Raw genomic sequence first — 15,237 nt, 5'->3', positions numbered from 1 at the left:
TAAAATTTGTTTAAAAAAAAATGGTGTGTTTAATTCAAATAAGCTTTATTTGAATCAAACAAATATATGGTTGATCCTATATAAAAGCTAAAATTGATTTGATTCAAATAAAATTTGTTTGGATTAAAAATGGCTGTGTTTGAGTTAAATAACTTTTATTTGAATCAATAACTTTTTTGATTCTATATCATAGGTAGAAATGGTTTAATTCAAAAACGATTTGCTTAAGTTAGACCATTTTGTTTTCGAATCAAATTTTTCGTTTAAATCGAATATTGATATGGCCCTAGATAAAAAAAGTATCTGGTAGATTTAAACAAACAATCTTTAAGCGTAATAAGAGAACGTCCATAAACTACATTACTAATTTAATGGTGACTGGTAGATCGAGCCAGCAACTACGGTTAGTAGCAGGGGAAGGAGGATCATTTAAAGTAACCTTATGATCTTACTTACCGTTCAGTACGTTTTCCGATGATAAATTTTAACTTAATTTGACAATTTTTCGAAAGATGACCCTGCAGTAGAGGGAACGCGATGATAGTATGGGGAGGAGAAGTAAACGAAGTGTAAAGTAGCGAAGTAGGGCAAGTCAAGAGAGGAAAAGAATTGAGGGTATGTAATGGAGAGCGAGTAAGAGAAATAAAGGGAGAAAAAGTCAGGGAAACTTGTGGAAGGGAGAGTGAGGTTATAAATGATAGGGGAAGTGATGGGTAGTAGGGAAGTAGGCGTGAGTATATAAAAGGGTGTAGAGGACATTAAGGGAAGAGTGCAGAGGACGTAAGAAAAGTAAGAGAAGTAAGAGAGGCGATGTAGGTGACATTTATGGAGGGGAAATGAATAAAAAAGAATATCGGCAAATTAAAATAAGTAGAAGTAGGGGAAGGAAGTGATGGGAAGCAAGGAAAGGGCAGGGAAACCAAAAGTATGGGGAATCGAAGATACGTGCACAGGGAAGTGAGGAGTCGTAAGTGGGAATAAGTGCAGTGAAAGGATGAAAAGATAGGAAATTTAAGGGAGGGGAAGTGATTTGAAATTGACAGAAGGGAAAGTAAAAAAATTGAAGGGAAGTAAGGAAGGTGTGATGGGAAAGGGAGAGGTAGTAAGAAAGTGCGAGAATTGAATGAAAACGAAGTGAGGGGAAGTCTTAGGAGAGGGAGTGGAGGCAGTAAGAATAGTAGGAAAAGTGGGGTGATGGATATTTGAGAAAGGATGGTAAAGGGACGGTTATTAGTTTAGTCAGGTGCCATTAGAGAAGGTGAGGAAGTAAGGGACTGAAATTATGGGAGGGGGAGATATGCAGCACTTAATTAATGTCTTAATTGGCTAAGTCAGCTAAGAAACACTTTTTTGGTCGGTATAAGCGCCTGATTTGACTAATTTGTTGGATGAAGATTCATATCTCTGAAACAATATTAAACTATTAAATTTTTAGAATATTAATCTTGTTGATTAGAAAATCATGTTTTAGGTTGAATTCGTATGTTAAAAATTCAGTTTTTGATTGAAAATACATTTCTATGATTAAAAATATAACTATATCGTTGAAGGCCGAAATTCCGGTACAAATAGTCGGATTTCTTCGGTAAAAATAGAGTGGGAAAAGAGGCTTTTTGTGCTAATTTTTTTTTTTAATTAGCCACACTTTTTAGGCACGTGTAAACATTTCTTTTTTGAAAAATTCGTTTTTTTTGTTGAAATTTTTTTTTGTTACTAAAAATGTTGCTGCTCCACTTTTACTTGAAAATTAATAGTTTTAATTCAAAAATGATGTTTCCCAGTCGAAAACTGATATTTCCTAGTTGAAAATTGATATTTTCTTGTTTAAAATTTAAATATTTGTTTTAACATTCATGGATTTTGTAGATAATTCGACTTTTTTGGTAAAACATTATTCTTCTTTGTTGAAACTTTATCTTTCTTTTGGAAAATTTAACTCTTTGGTTGAAAATTCATCTTTCTTGGTTAAAAATTGAACTATTTCATTTAATTAATTTTAATTTTTTAATTTTAATTAAAATTTGATGTTAATTCTTTTTTATCTACTGGTATAATGTAAATATTTCATGAGTATAGATTTTAGTCTTAAGTTATGAAAAATGACTTTCTAGCTCCACTGGGATCCGAAACAATGGAATACTTAGTTGGTAATTGAAGTACTTTGTTGAAAATTAATTTTTTTAAGAGGCACTTCTTTTTCGCTGAACATTCGGGTTTGTTAAAAAATTCAATTGTCTATTTTCGTCATTAAGCCGCTTCTTTTTATACATAAAAAATAACAGACAAACTGGCAATTTTCTCATTTGAGAATTTATATTCTGATACATTAAAATTACAGCTGTAAAATTAAAAAATATGAAAATAGGTAAGAAAAGTACATAGATTCTAGCTTACAAATTAATGGATGAATGAATAAATTTAAGAATTTTCAGGATTTTGCGGATCTACTACACTTGAAGGTCGTTACTACCATTTTTCTAGGTAATATTGTTAGCAATAACAAGACTGGATGTATCATTCTGACTAACTTTAAAATCCAGAGATCTGGATAAATAGCGCCAAGTGCGCTAGAAATCCAGGGAGCATCCATCAAGAAATATAGTTTTAAATACATGATATAATTTTTCTTCTGATTATCTTTTCTATTTTCTTTGGCTATGCTTGTCGACTTTTGGATTTTGAACATCCTCCAGGATGTATAAACAAAAAGAGCACTGTTCGCTACACAAATCAAAAATGGTATCGCCCCAACATAAGCAATTACTGCTATATTTGTATCATAAAAATTCTCAAAATTCGGTTTGATACTCCAGTCCTTTGGTATCAGTGGTACCAATTCAAGAATACCTACAATTGATGTAGACAAGAAAGACACACCATAAACCCAGATGATATAAATACGAAATTTTCGAGTTTCATCATCTTTGCTGCTCGCAGGTGTCCATCGGAATCGAGTAATTGTCAATGTAACATCGAAGCACATTATCGACATCCATAATACGGATGATATTGTTAAAAACATAAGTGTAAGACCAACTAAGGAGTAGACTATTTTGGGCACTTCTGTATGACAGAGTATAAGTAATCCCAATGTACACAAAATTAGAGCTATGCCCACTTGCGTAAAGCAGAAAAACATTACTCCCTTGTCGAACGATTTTCGACGAAGATCCGGCATTACACAATAAAGAATTACAACTACGGAGTATGGTATACTGTAAACGAATGATGCAAATACGACTATTGAGACTCCCCAAAATTTGAGAGGAGTAAATAGACTTTGACATTGACCAGGCTGCTGATGAGATTTATGGATAAATGAACAATTTCGAAAGAGGAGTGTACCATTTTGACCAACATCGGCGCATCGGATTGTTTGCATTCCACTTGAAGAAACCTCTTTTTCTGCAATTACAAAATTTCATATCAATACTTTTCATCCACAGTTATGAAGTAGTTTGAGATTTGCATGCGCTTTTACATCATCTTCTCGTTCATTCCTATGGTCATTTGTGAAAGTCCACTCAGAGAAAAAAAATCAAGTGGATATTATTTTGACCCAAGGATAATTATACTCGTATTTTCTGCGATATTATGAAGTTTGAGAAGATTTTATGTTTACTCAGGAAACAATTTGGCTGAAAAAACTAAATTTTTTGGTTGTTTTAACTCAATATTTTGGTAGATGTATTTGATTGATTATTAAAAAATAAATTTTTGGATCAATTAAATATTTTGTTGAATCAACGCATATTCTTTTCTTTAAAAAAATCAATTTTCTAATACCAAAACTAAAACTAAAATTACTTTTCAGAAAATAGTTTAATTTTCAATGCAAACGGACCAATTTTCTATCAGAAATAACAAATTGTCTGCAGAAACATTAAATTTTCAAAAAAGTAATTAACCTTTGAAAAATTTTGAATTATAAAAATAAAAATTAAGTTTTCCACATAATATTTGGAATTTCTGCTGAAATTATGGGTCATCTATAAAAAATAAAATTTTACTACATAAGTTCAATTTTCAATTAAGTAGTTCAATTTTAAAGAAAAAGAATAGTTCATCGCGAAAAGTATATTAATATGAATATTTCAACCTATTAAAAGTTTCAATTTTTATCCAAAGACAGTCGAAATTAAGCAAAAAGGTAAATTGTTGACAAGAAATGTAATATTTGATATTTTAAACAAGAATCGTCAACCAAAACAAATTTAATCGTGAATAAAGCAGTTACATTTTTAAAGAAGAAAGGTAAAAGGTCTACTCAAAGTGATAAATTTTTGAATTATAAAGACGAATTTTTTTAAAAAGTTGAATTTTCAAATAAGAAATTTACATTTTCAACAAAAAAGTTCAATTTTTAAAATAAAATTATAAATATTTAACCCAAAAAATATTTCATAAAGAAGTTTAATTTTCAACTAGTTGGTTGAATCTTTAGTTAAAATGTTTTTATTTTCAACAAAAAATATAAAAGTTGAACTTTAAACCAGAAATATAATTATTAACGAAAAAAGTTGTTTTTAACCATGTACTTGAATTTTCTAAGGAAGTAATAGATGTTTTAACCCAAGACAAATCCTCAAGTGAACAGTTAAATTTTTAGGCTAAAAAGCGAATTTTGTATAATACATGTTCAACAAAAACGTCCATTTTCATCCAAATAGTTAAATTTTAAACTACAAATGTTTATTTAAAAAATTGAATATTGCAATTTGAAGTTAAAAAGATTGATTTTCCATACGAAAAAAATGAATTTTCAACAAAATAGGTAAATTTTCAACCAAAGGGATGGATTTTACACTAAGAAATTGCATTTGTAATAAAGTAGTTCAACTTGCAAGCAAGCAGTTAAATTTGCATTAAATAAGAATAGAGGAAAGTGTGTGAAATCTGTATTCATATGCTGTACTTGTAAAATAAAATCACTAATTTGCATTTTTTCTCAAGAATTTCAAAAGATTGTTATTCAAATTTTTATTTTTCATGTGTGACGCCCCCTACCCTTACTCGCAAATTATCACAGAACCTGTTAACCCTTAGCCCCTGGCAGTCTTACTTAAAACGAAACTCGAAACTCGAAACTCGAAACTTGAACGATACATGTTCAATTCACTAGCATTAATGATTCTGGTAGGTTTATAAGTTTTAAGAATAAATAAAAAGATTCGTCTTCAATTATTACACTTACATACAGGGTATGTAAAAAGTCTGGAAGCATCAAAATAACTGTCCAGATAAAATATTATTGAAAGGGGTCAAGATAATTCTTGAAATAACTTTGTGCGAAAAATCAAATGGTGACCTTCAATTGGACCTTGAACTTGACATTCAAGGCCATTTAAAGGTCAACTTTGTTTTTTTTAAATAGGAACCCCTATTTTCGATATCAGCAATCGAAAGAGCGGGAAATTTTAAGTTTGATTATGTGCTCAGGTCATTGGTCAGGTGTGAGTTTGCAGGTCTGCTGAAGGTCATTCAAACACCTATGACCCATTACCTGAGTACGTAATTAAACTTGAAATTTCCAACTCTTTTCATTGCCGATGGCCAAAATAGGGGTTCCTTAAAAACACAACGCTGAGCTTAAGATGACCTCAAAGGTCAAGTTCAAGATCAAATTGAAGGTCACCATTGGATTTCTTGTTGAAAATCACTCCAAGAATGACATTGACCTGAGGAAATACAAAGCCGTCCTGTGAACCCAAGCCGGTCCTTTCATAAGTTAGAATTACTTCCGGCAGACCTGCAAAGTCACACCTGACCTATGACCTGAGTACACATTTAAACGTAAAATTTCCCGCTCTTTCGATAGATGATGTCAAAAATAAGGGTTACCATTTAAAAATACAAATTTATTTTTGTAATGACCTTGAAGTTCAGGGTTAAGGTCAAAATTAAGGTCAACATTTGATTTCTCTTTGAAAGTTATTTCAATAATGACCTTGACTTATTTGAATAATATTTTGTCGGGACAGGTATTCAGGCGTTTCTAGACTTTTTGGACATCCTGTATATATGTACATGCTAGATCAATCAAAATCAAAGACGATGACTGAGAAACGTTGCAATTCCTATCTTTATATCATTCCAGAAGGAATTCCTCATACGTGCAATGCATTTTCTCGTACTGAAAATCTATCAACGTGCGTATTTAGCATGCCTTCAGAGGTACAAGATCAAGTAATTTCATCTATAATTAAACATAAAATGAGTTAGAATAACAATGCAGAAGCTTCAGATTTACGTTTAACCCACGGACTCGGTGGCAAACCTCTTTGTATCAAGATAGGGAAAGAAAACTTAGACAATGCATTAAAGCGACCATTCTTTACTGCAAATTATTTCTGAAAAATAAAAATTAATTTGAATTTTAGCAACTGTTAGAATAATCGGAATTTCTTTAAATGTGCGAGTGGCTCGAAAAATAGAAAGTTAATTAAAAGCTTGGTAAGCAGAACCGAGCGAGCGCTCGAGCAGTAGTCAGAAGTGGGAATAACGCGCAGAAAATGCGACGAAAGAGAGAACGACCTTTCGTCGCGTTTTCTGTGCGGCATCCTTCCCCACTGCTACCTACTGCTCGAGCGCTCACTCGTTTCTGCTTTCCGAGCTTGCAATTGAACCTAGATTAAAATTAAGACTTGCCAAGAAATCTCACTCTGTTGAGGTTAATAAATCTTCTGATGCCGCTAAAGCTTTCGTTTATTGTACAGATTTTTTATCGATTACGTTAAAAAGTAACGGCAAATATCGGAAGATTATTTGAAATTAGGTATAGATGGAGGAGGTGGATTTATGATGATCTGCCTTTTTATTCAATCTCAAACTCATTTGAAGAACGATCACGGAACCAGACGTACGGCGTATATGAGGACCGGTATAGCTGCTAAGCGATTCAAGGATTCTCGGGTTAAAAAGTTTTTCTTATTAGCATTATCTCTGTGTTCTCAAGGGAATTACACAAATGTTTCGCAACTATCGTCTGCATTATGTCTTCATACATTCGAGGGCACAATAACAACAAATTTAAAGTTAGCGAATATCATAGTTGGTAGTATGACACACGGCATTGATCATCCATTTACTTTGCACGACGTAAAAACAACTGCATAATTTCACCGTTATTTACGATTGATCACGATCAAACATTTCTAGAGCTCATTTCACCATTACAACTGCACTTTTTGCTTAGCGTGGTGAATATGTTGTACACGGGTATGTTAACAGATTTTAAAAATGAATATTTGGAATGGGCTAAAACTTTTGCTGACTTTAAGAAAGTCGTTATTGCATGTTTTGGAAATAATTTCCAAGCATATTATAAAAGTTGTATATCAGTTTTTCAAAACAGTAACATGGAATTAAAAATTAATGTTTCTCCTAAAATACACGCAGTATTTTTTCATGTTGAACAATTTTGCGAAAAAAGTCAGATGGGACTAGGTCTTTTTAGCCAGCAGGCACTGGAATCGGTCTATTTTGATTTTAAATCCATCTAGGAGGAAAAAAAAGTTGCCAAAACTCACTCGACTACTAGAATAAGCTTTTTCGCGCTGCTTGTGAATATAACAGTTTGTATTTTCAATTGTAACTTGTTCTGCTTATTATTTATACTGGGATATTGTTTATCGTCATTGTTACCTTTCTTATTGAACCTACTTTTACATTAGAACGTTGAATCGAGAAAGTGAAAAAATATATAATTTATCAAATGTAACATCTGAATAATGTTTCTTATTTTTTTTATTTTTTAAAACGGCTCTGCCGATTATCTTAATTTTTATTGCTAAATAATCCATAAACTATCCAGATGTGTAGTCAGCAAAAAATTTACAGTATAAGCACTTTTGTGGCAAGTCATTTCATGGTTTATGGTGGTAGAATTTTAAATTGAAAATAATTAACTTCGAAAGAAAAATAGTTGGATTGTCTTGTTGGCTTCTATTAAATCATCGCATTTAAGAGAAAAAAAGAGAAAAGTGGAAAAAGGGAAGCTTTTTCGAGACAAGGGGAAAAGAGGCATTCTCGGACATATTTACATTTCACACTCGGATATTTATTTTTTGCATTCGGAATGTTTGAATTCTCAACGTGAAACTGGCGCAACGTGTTCGATTTTTGACATACATTTGTAAATGTGATATTATCTAAACTACCTTAAAAGAAATAAGAAACGACAATCCTTTCAAGTTTCGGACAAATCTAATCCTTTTTGAATCATAAATTATGAGAATGTAATAAATCATAACAAATATTTTTATTTCTAATGTAATTTTTATGATTAAAATCCAAAATTACGCGTCCTAGGAAAAAGTCACAACAAATTTGTAGCTCTTTTACTCATAAACAGTTTAATTACATAATTTTTTTCATGAAATCAAAATTTAAATGTTTAATTTTTCAAGAAAGTCTAAAAGGTTGTTATTATCATCTTGTAGAGCTTTCAAAAATCAATTTTTTTCTTCTGTTGACTCTTTTTCATATCAAAATGACTGGTTAAGAAACTTTTCCTTTCTTTTAGGACCTAAAAAAATTGTGCTAAAGTTTGATGATTAGAATGTAAAAAATTGTTATTCAAATTCATGTTTTCATTGTACGCAGACAGATAAACAATTTATCTCAATGACTTTTTTTCGAAAAATAGAAAATTATCAGAGTTATAGCATTTAAAAAATTTGTTAAATCAATTGACAACCAAATTTTAAGCCAAACAGCGTCAAAATATGCGAAACACGAAAGAAGATGAATGAACAAAAATTGTGATCCCAAAAAAGATCTACAAATTTTTAATGAATAATTTTTTCATGGGAAGCTTAGTTTCGGTTTTAATCATAAAAATGTAATTAAAAATAAAAATAAAGAATTTATGAGAAAATAACAAAAGGTACAAAAACAAATTGATAAAAAAAAGTTGTTAACCCAAAAAAGAGATAGAAATTTGTAATCATTTAATACATTGTCATCATTTATAATTTAGAAAGTACTAGAATTGTGCGAAATTAGACACTACAACATTCAGATTTTCAATCAAATGACGCAAAATACGAAAAAAAGTCTCAAAGAGAAATTATAGTCTTTGAGAAACCCTAAAAAAAGTCTTTGAACTATTTTCCAATAGAACTAGTCATTTTGTTCTTATGTATCATAGGTAATATGCAGAAAATTAAACATTCCAATATTACGCCAAAAGACGCGAGATACGTAAAAAATCTATAAGAAGACTTGTAGGATATTTTGCTTTGCCCACAAAATATAATGTAAAAACGAAAATCTTATTGTATTTTTTTACTTATTTTAAATTGGTTCAGCGAATATACTTTTGCAAATGTCTGTTAAAAATCGAGCGCGCAACGCAAGTGTCAAGATGAAAATGTGCACCTCAAAGCTTACAGAGCTTTGAGCAACTTAATCTTTAGCTATACTCAATTAAGTAGAAAATTCAGAATATGAAGAGGTATATAAATACTGCGATCTAAAATAGAACTTTCTGATAAAGTTTTATTTAAGCATTCCAAATGCAAAGAATAAATTTCCGAGCGCGAAGCGCGAGATTCAACAGACGTGCGCCCTAGGCGTGCACAAACTTGCAAGCGAAGCAGGCAGATTTTTTAAATTGATAAAATTGAGCCTTTACTCCCAATAGGATTGTTTCCTGAATTAAGATGAACGTTAAATGAGCTAGGTGACGACTTTAGCTAAGCGAAATCCCGTGTTTTCTCTAAGGGGTTAAACACTCTTGAAATCCGGCGACACGTCGATTAATGCCGAAACTGAAACTTGGAAGCTTTCTAACTCGACATTTCTACGACTCATGACTCTAATGCAAGTCCCGATTATTTGTATTTTCAGAGTGTTCGTCTACATTCTAAATTCTATAAACAGCCATAATTAAAGTTTTATTTATTACGTTTTTCTGTGTTTAAAGAAACAACATGGAAATTATTTCTCTTCTGGAGGCCAAAGACAAATCTTCAAACTCTTAATTGGTCCAATCAATCATTTCTTAGGGACAGGAATAGAGAAAGACATGTACAAAAATCACCGTGTAATCTTGATTCGGAAGAAAACCAAGGATTAAATTTGTCGTCGATTAATATAATTAAATTGATTTAGAGGCTATTATAAAACTAATTCACACTGTTAGGGGTTCGAGACCTGTTTTGTGACGATTTCTAACGTAGAATCAAGGGGATAGCGCAAAATGTGATATCAAATACTTAGAGAATATAAACGTGAATACCAATTTTTTGAAATTCTTTCAAAAATGAAAAATAGAGTTTTTATTTTACAGACTTCACACTCCTTCCCCATTTTCCTCTTTCTCCATTTTAAAAAGAAATCTCCTTTTTCCCCTTTGTTCAAGAAACTTACCCCTTATCAAGGTAGGGAAGTGAGAAGAAGAGATAGGAAGAGATGGATGGTGTAGTAAAATGTTTGAAAGATAAGGGATTTAAGGGAAATGGAGAGGGTAGTTGCGGAATTAAGGATAAATATGGAGGACAAGTGAGGTGGAGTAAGAAGGAATTAGGAGAAATTAGGTGAGGTGAAGTAGGGAAAATGAGGAAAATAGGGGAGGTGAATTAGAAGAAATAAGAGAGAGAGAGAGAGAGAGTGAGGAAATATAAGAGAAAATAAAAAGAAGATAAGAAAAAGGGGTGAGGTAGTAGGGAAGTAAGGGGGAATGATGGGACGGAAGTGGAGGAAGTAAGGGGAAATAAAAGGTTTTAAAAACGAGGGAGTTAAGGGAAATGAGAGGGTAGTAGCGAAAGTGAGGGGAAATAAGGATAGAAAGTGAGGGAAAGTGAAGAGTAATAAGGATGAATTAGGGTGGGTGATAAAGTGAGAGTGAGGGAAATAGGGGAGTTAAGAAGATAGGAAATGTGAGGAAGGGGAAGTAGGTAAACACAGAAAAATTATGAGAGCAGTGGAGGAAAAGTGAGGTAGTATGGAAGCAGGGAGAGTTAGAGGAAATAGGGATATTAGATGCAGTAAGATAGACATAAAAGTTTCAGAAATTAGGGGTAATCGTAAGAGGAAGTCAGGTGAAATGCGAGGCGTGGAATAGGAGGCAGTTAGGGGAAATAAGGTGAGTAGCGGAAGTGAAGGAAAATTAGTGGAGGAGAACTAGGGAAACTAAGAGGCAATGAAGGAAGAGGAAGTAGGGTATATGAGGGAAATGGTGGAAAAGGGAAGTCAGCGAAATAATTCGAAATGAGGGTGAGTAGGGGAGGGGAAGTAAGGGCCAAGAAAGAGAAGTAGGGGAAGGGAGTCTTCACTGTTGAAGCGAAGAGAAGGGGAGTAGAAAAGGAAGAATTTGGAAAGGGAGGGGCGAAGGGTGTAGTAAAAGAATTTTTAACTAAAAGTTAATACTTATTAGTTGAAAATTCAATTAGTAATTTTTTCTTAAGAATTCATCTTTTTTGGTTGAAAAGTTGTTTTTATCGGTTGATAATTAATATTTTGAACTGCAAACTTAGCTATTTTTTGAAAAATGAACCGTATAGTAGAAATTTTCTTTTTCTCTTACCTGAAAAATCTTACCTGGTCGAAACTTCAAACTTTTTTGTTGAAAATTCGTCTTTTGGTATAAAAATTAGTCTCTTCTGGTAGAAATTTCATCTTTTTTTTGCTGAAAATTTTTTTTATGTAAAATGAAAATCTCCTTTGTTGAAGTATCAACTTTTACATTTCTTGTTGGGAATACATCTTTTTGGTTCAATTCGCCTGTTTGTTATTTAGAATTATCAAAAAAAAATCGTTAAAATATCCATTATAATATTCTTCATTGAAAATTCAACTATTTGGTTCTAAATGCAAATATTTTGCTAAAAATTGGCTTTTTCTTTAAAGATTGAGCTGCTTTGTTGAAAATTCGTCTTTTGGGATTAAAATTTTATTTTAATATTGAAAATTCACCTTTTCGATAAAAAATGTTGATTGAAAATTTGTTGAAAATTGGTTGAAAATAATGTCACTTAAAGTTTGAAGCGTTTCATTTTGCATTCACTATGGTGTCCTATATATAAATTTAGTTTTTAAGAATTCATTCCCCTGTTTTCATGAAAAATCACCATGTTTTCCCTATTTTTAGAGCTGGCTCATTGGTTTGTGAAGTCTGTTAAAAAATGATGTTTGTATGTTTTTTTCAGTTTTCGGCAAAGAAAAGGGAAAGGTAAAAATTTTTTTCAAGTTACCATGACCTAGTTTTTGAACTGTACTTATTTGTATTTATTTGTTTCATAAATTTATATGAATATTTGTCATTAACCCACACCAAGATTCTGAAGTATTACGACTTAACATAAAAATGATGCTAGAAATAAAGGTTTCAAGTATGAAATTAAAAAATTGTTTAGCACCGTTTTTTATCAGAAAACATTTATATGACAGAAATATTCTAGTCTTTTAAAGGTCGCGCAATTAATGCGTTTTTTTATTTGACATGACTGTTAGGCCTGAGGCTAAATGACTATGCTAAATTTTAAAATTATACTATCGACTCTAAAAGATCATCAAATCTAATTAACATTATCAAGAAAATTGAACATGATGATTAGATCAGTTTTAAAGAAAGATTGCGTCCATGATGTTGCAAAAGAGAAACTTAAAAGCGTATTTCTTACAGAATTTGGTTAAGTGTATAAAGAAAGTTTACGCTTCAAAAAGTGCGCTAAGAAAATCTGAGTTGTCAACTGTTATTTAAAAAAAAGGAAAATTGCTACAAAGAATTCAATACAACAACCATATTTTCAAGTTTTAATCTCGATTGTAATTAGGGGGGTTATAAAGCCTTAATATAAAAAACTTCTTTACATATAAAGATATTTTATTATTTGTCCAAATATTAAAAAAAAATTTCAAGTGTCAAGGAAGCAAATAATCGGTAGAATGTAATACAAATTTACTGACAGATCAAGAAGCCACTTGTTTTTTATTTGTTCTTCAACATGTTATGCGCAAAAGAAATGAGAAGCAAGTGACCTCTGAAAATACTGTTATTTCACCCAGTTGAATTATTTTTAACAATAGAAAATGTAGAAATTGAAAAAAAATTCTTACTAAATTTTTTTAGAGACTTACTTGAACAAGTGGTATTAACGTCAACGATCGTCTCAGACAAAGAATTTGTTGTATTCAGGGTGGGTTCGCACACCATAAATTCATTCAAAATTAGACCATCTTCACAGCATTTCACGATTGATTCAAAAGAAAGTGTATAGCCAAATGTTACAAAAAGTAAAATGACTGGTGTTAGTGCGAACATAATTTTGAAATTCCTTCTTAACACAACGTAGAATCAAGTCGAAGTGAGTGAATAGAACCGGTGTCATCTCTCCTACTCCCTCTTCTTCCATAAAATGGAAATCCAGAAACCAAGAATGCTGTGTGCAATTTAAAAACGCAAGGACTTGGTGCATCTTGATCCAATGTTGTCGCATGCACTTGTCACTCAGAAAAATTTTTAGTTCGATCAAAATTTTTTAAATTGAACAAAATATTATTTAAATTAAACAGGTAGTTCTTTGTCTGAAACCAATTTTATTTGCATCAAAAAAATCATATCTTTAATATAGTAGGGCCAAAAAATATTAGTTTGCTTAAAAGAAACATTTTTCTGTGTGTACTCAAATACTATACTACCATACATATCAAAATTATTAAAATTTTTATTTGATTTTATTTGAATAAATATGGGCATATTGTTGTTTAAATGTTATTATATTATTATTATCATCCAATTTTTAGTAGCCTGACAATTCTGTCTGGTACTGTACTCATTTCACAACATGACCAATATTTAAAAAATTATATAATTGTAATATGTATATGTATAATTGTAAATTCAACTAGTTAACCTTACATTAAATAATCAATTTGTGTTGCTTAATTCAATGAAAAACAATTATTCGCATTAAAACATTCGAATAATTTTTACTTTAAATTTCTTTCTAAATTTTAAACTTAATTTCTGAAAATGAATTTTTTAATAACACTTTAAACGAATAAAAAAATAAATAAAACATATGGGCATATAATTGTGAAAAATGAATTCAGATGATCATTTCAGAACATCACGAACATTTAAAAAAATTATAAATTCGGAATAGACATATTTTAAATATAATTAACTTTTATTCTAAAAATTATTGCAAATAATCAACTACAATCTTCATGCCATTTAATATTGTGAAAAAATTATTAGTTAATAATTACTCCAACAGTTCAAACCATAAAAAGCATTAAAAGTTATTTTAATGGAAGCGTTCAACTAATTTTTACTTTATATTTAAAAAAGTTTAAAATTTCATTGCTAGAAATTTGATTTATTAATTACCCTTTAAAAATTTAAATAATTCCATAAAATTTAAATTTTAATAGAAAAATAAGACCATATAATAATTGAATTCAGATACTCACTTTAAAACATCACAAATATTTAAAAAATATATAATTGGAAAATAAGTATGTTAAACGTAAATAAAATTTTATTAAATTATAGAAAACTAAATTTACGCGTTCTGGCATTGCCATGTTAATTATAAATCAGCGTATCAAAATACATCGCATCAATATAGAAAAATGAATTAACAAAATACATTTTATGTATATTAAGAGTCAAAGACACTAAACAAATGCATAAATTGTAATTTATCATATATATTAAATGAAAATATTATTATTTGCTCTAGAAATAATCATAATTCCTATTTATTTATCGCAGATTTTATAGTCTTCCAGTTATTCTCCTTTTCTTCTTTTTCTCCAGTTAAATGTGAACTGAATAAGTGAAAAGAACCCAATAAGAAAATCCAACTATTTTCAGTGGGACGTTCAAACTTTGCAGTTGAAACGTCTAATATTAAATTCCTGGTGAAGAATTAATCTTCTTTGGTTAAAAATGCAACTGCCTGATTAAAAATTAACCTGCTTTGGTTTGAAATTTTCTTTTCTTTTTTTAATTACAGTTTTTGAGTTGAAAATTCAACTATTTTGTAAAAAAAAAACAGTATTTTCAAATCGAAAATTCATCGATTTGGTAGAAAATGATACATTTTAGTAGAAAATTATACATTTTGGTAGAAAATTCAACTGTTTGGACGTAAGTTAAATTACTTTGCTAAAACATTCTTTTTTAGTACCAGGTGTATACATATGAAACCGGTATTTTTTCAAGAAAAAAACACATTTATTTCAAGAGAATGATAACAAATATTTTATTCAAAGTATGCGCCC

At 30.5% G+C, this 15,237-nt stretch overlaps 1 protein-coding gene across 1 annotated transcript; it reads right to left on the bottom strand.

Moving 5' to 3' along the window:
- Nucleotides 1-2,428: 2,428 nt before the first annotated feature.
- LOC117176947 lies at nucleotides 2,429-13,280 on the bottom strand. Its single transcript, XM_033367354.1, has 2 exons — nucleotides 13,084-13,280; nucleotides 2,429-3,405 (listed from the first exon to the last, which is right to left on the bottom strand). The coding sequence occupies exons 1-2, from the start codon at nucleotides 13,265-13,267 to the stop codon at nucleotides 2,429-2,431; spliced, it is 1,161 nt and encodes a 386-aa protein (XP_033223245.1). The 5' UTR covers nucleotides 13,268-13,280.
- Between the last annotated feature and the right edge of the window lie 1,957 nt (nucleotides 13,281-15,237).

This window comes from Belonocnema kinseyi, chromosome 7 (genome assembly GCF_010883055.1).
Source record: "Belonocnema kinseyi isolate 2016_QV_RU_SX_M_011 chromosome 7, B_treatae_v1, whole genome shotgun sequence".
Taxonomy (NCBI): Eukaryota; Metazoa; Arthropoda; class Insecta; order Hymenoptera; family Cynipidae; genus Belonocnema; species Belonocnema kinseyi.
The sequence above is the reverse complement of the archived record's forward strand: the minus strand, read 5'-3'. Positions and strand labels throughout refer to the sequence as shown.

Excerpts from the sequence above, each read along its gene's own strand:
- LOC117176947 (XM_033367354.1), bottom strand. The coding sequence starts at position 13,267 with ATGTTCGCACTAACACCAGTCATTTTACTTTTTGTAACATTTGGCTAT. Across the intron at positions 3,406-13,083 it reads CGTTAATACCACTTGTTCAA|AAAAAGAGGTTTCTTCAAGT; the intron begins GTAAGTCTCTAA and ends TTGTAATTGCAG.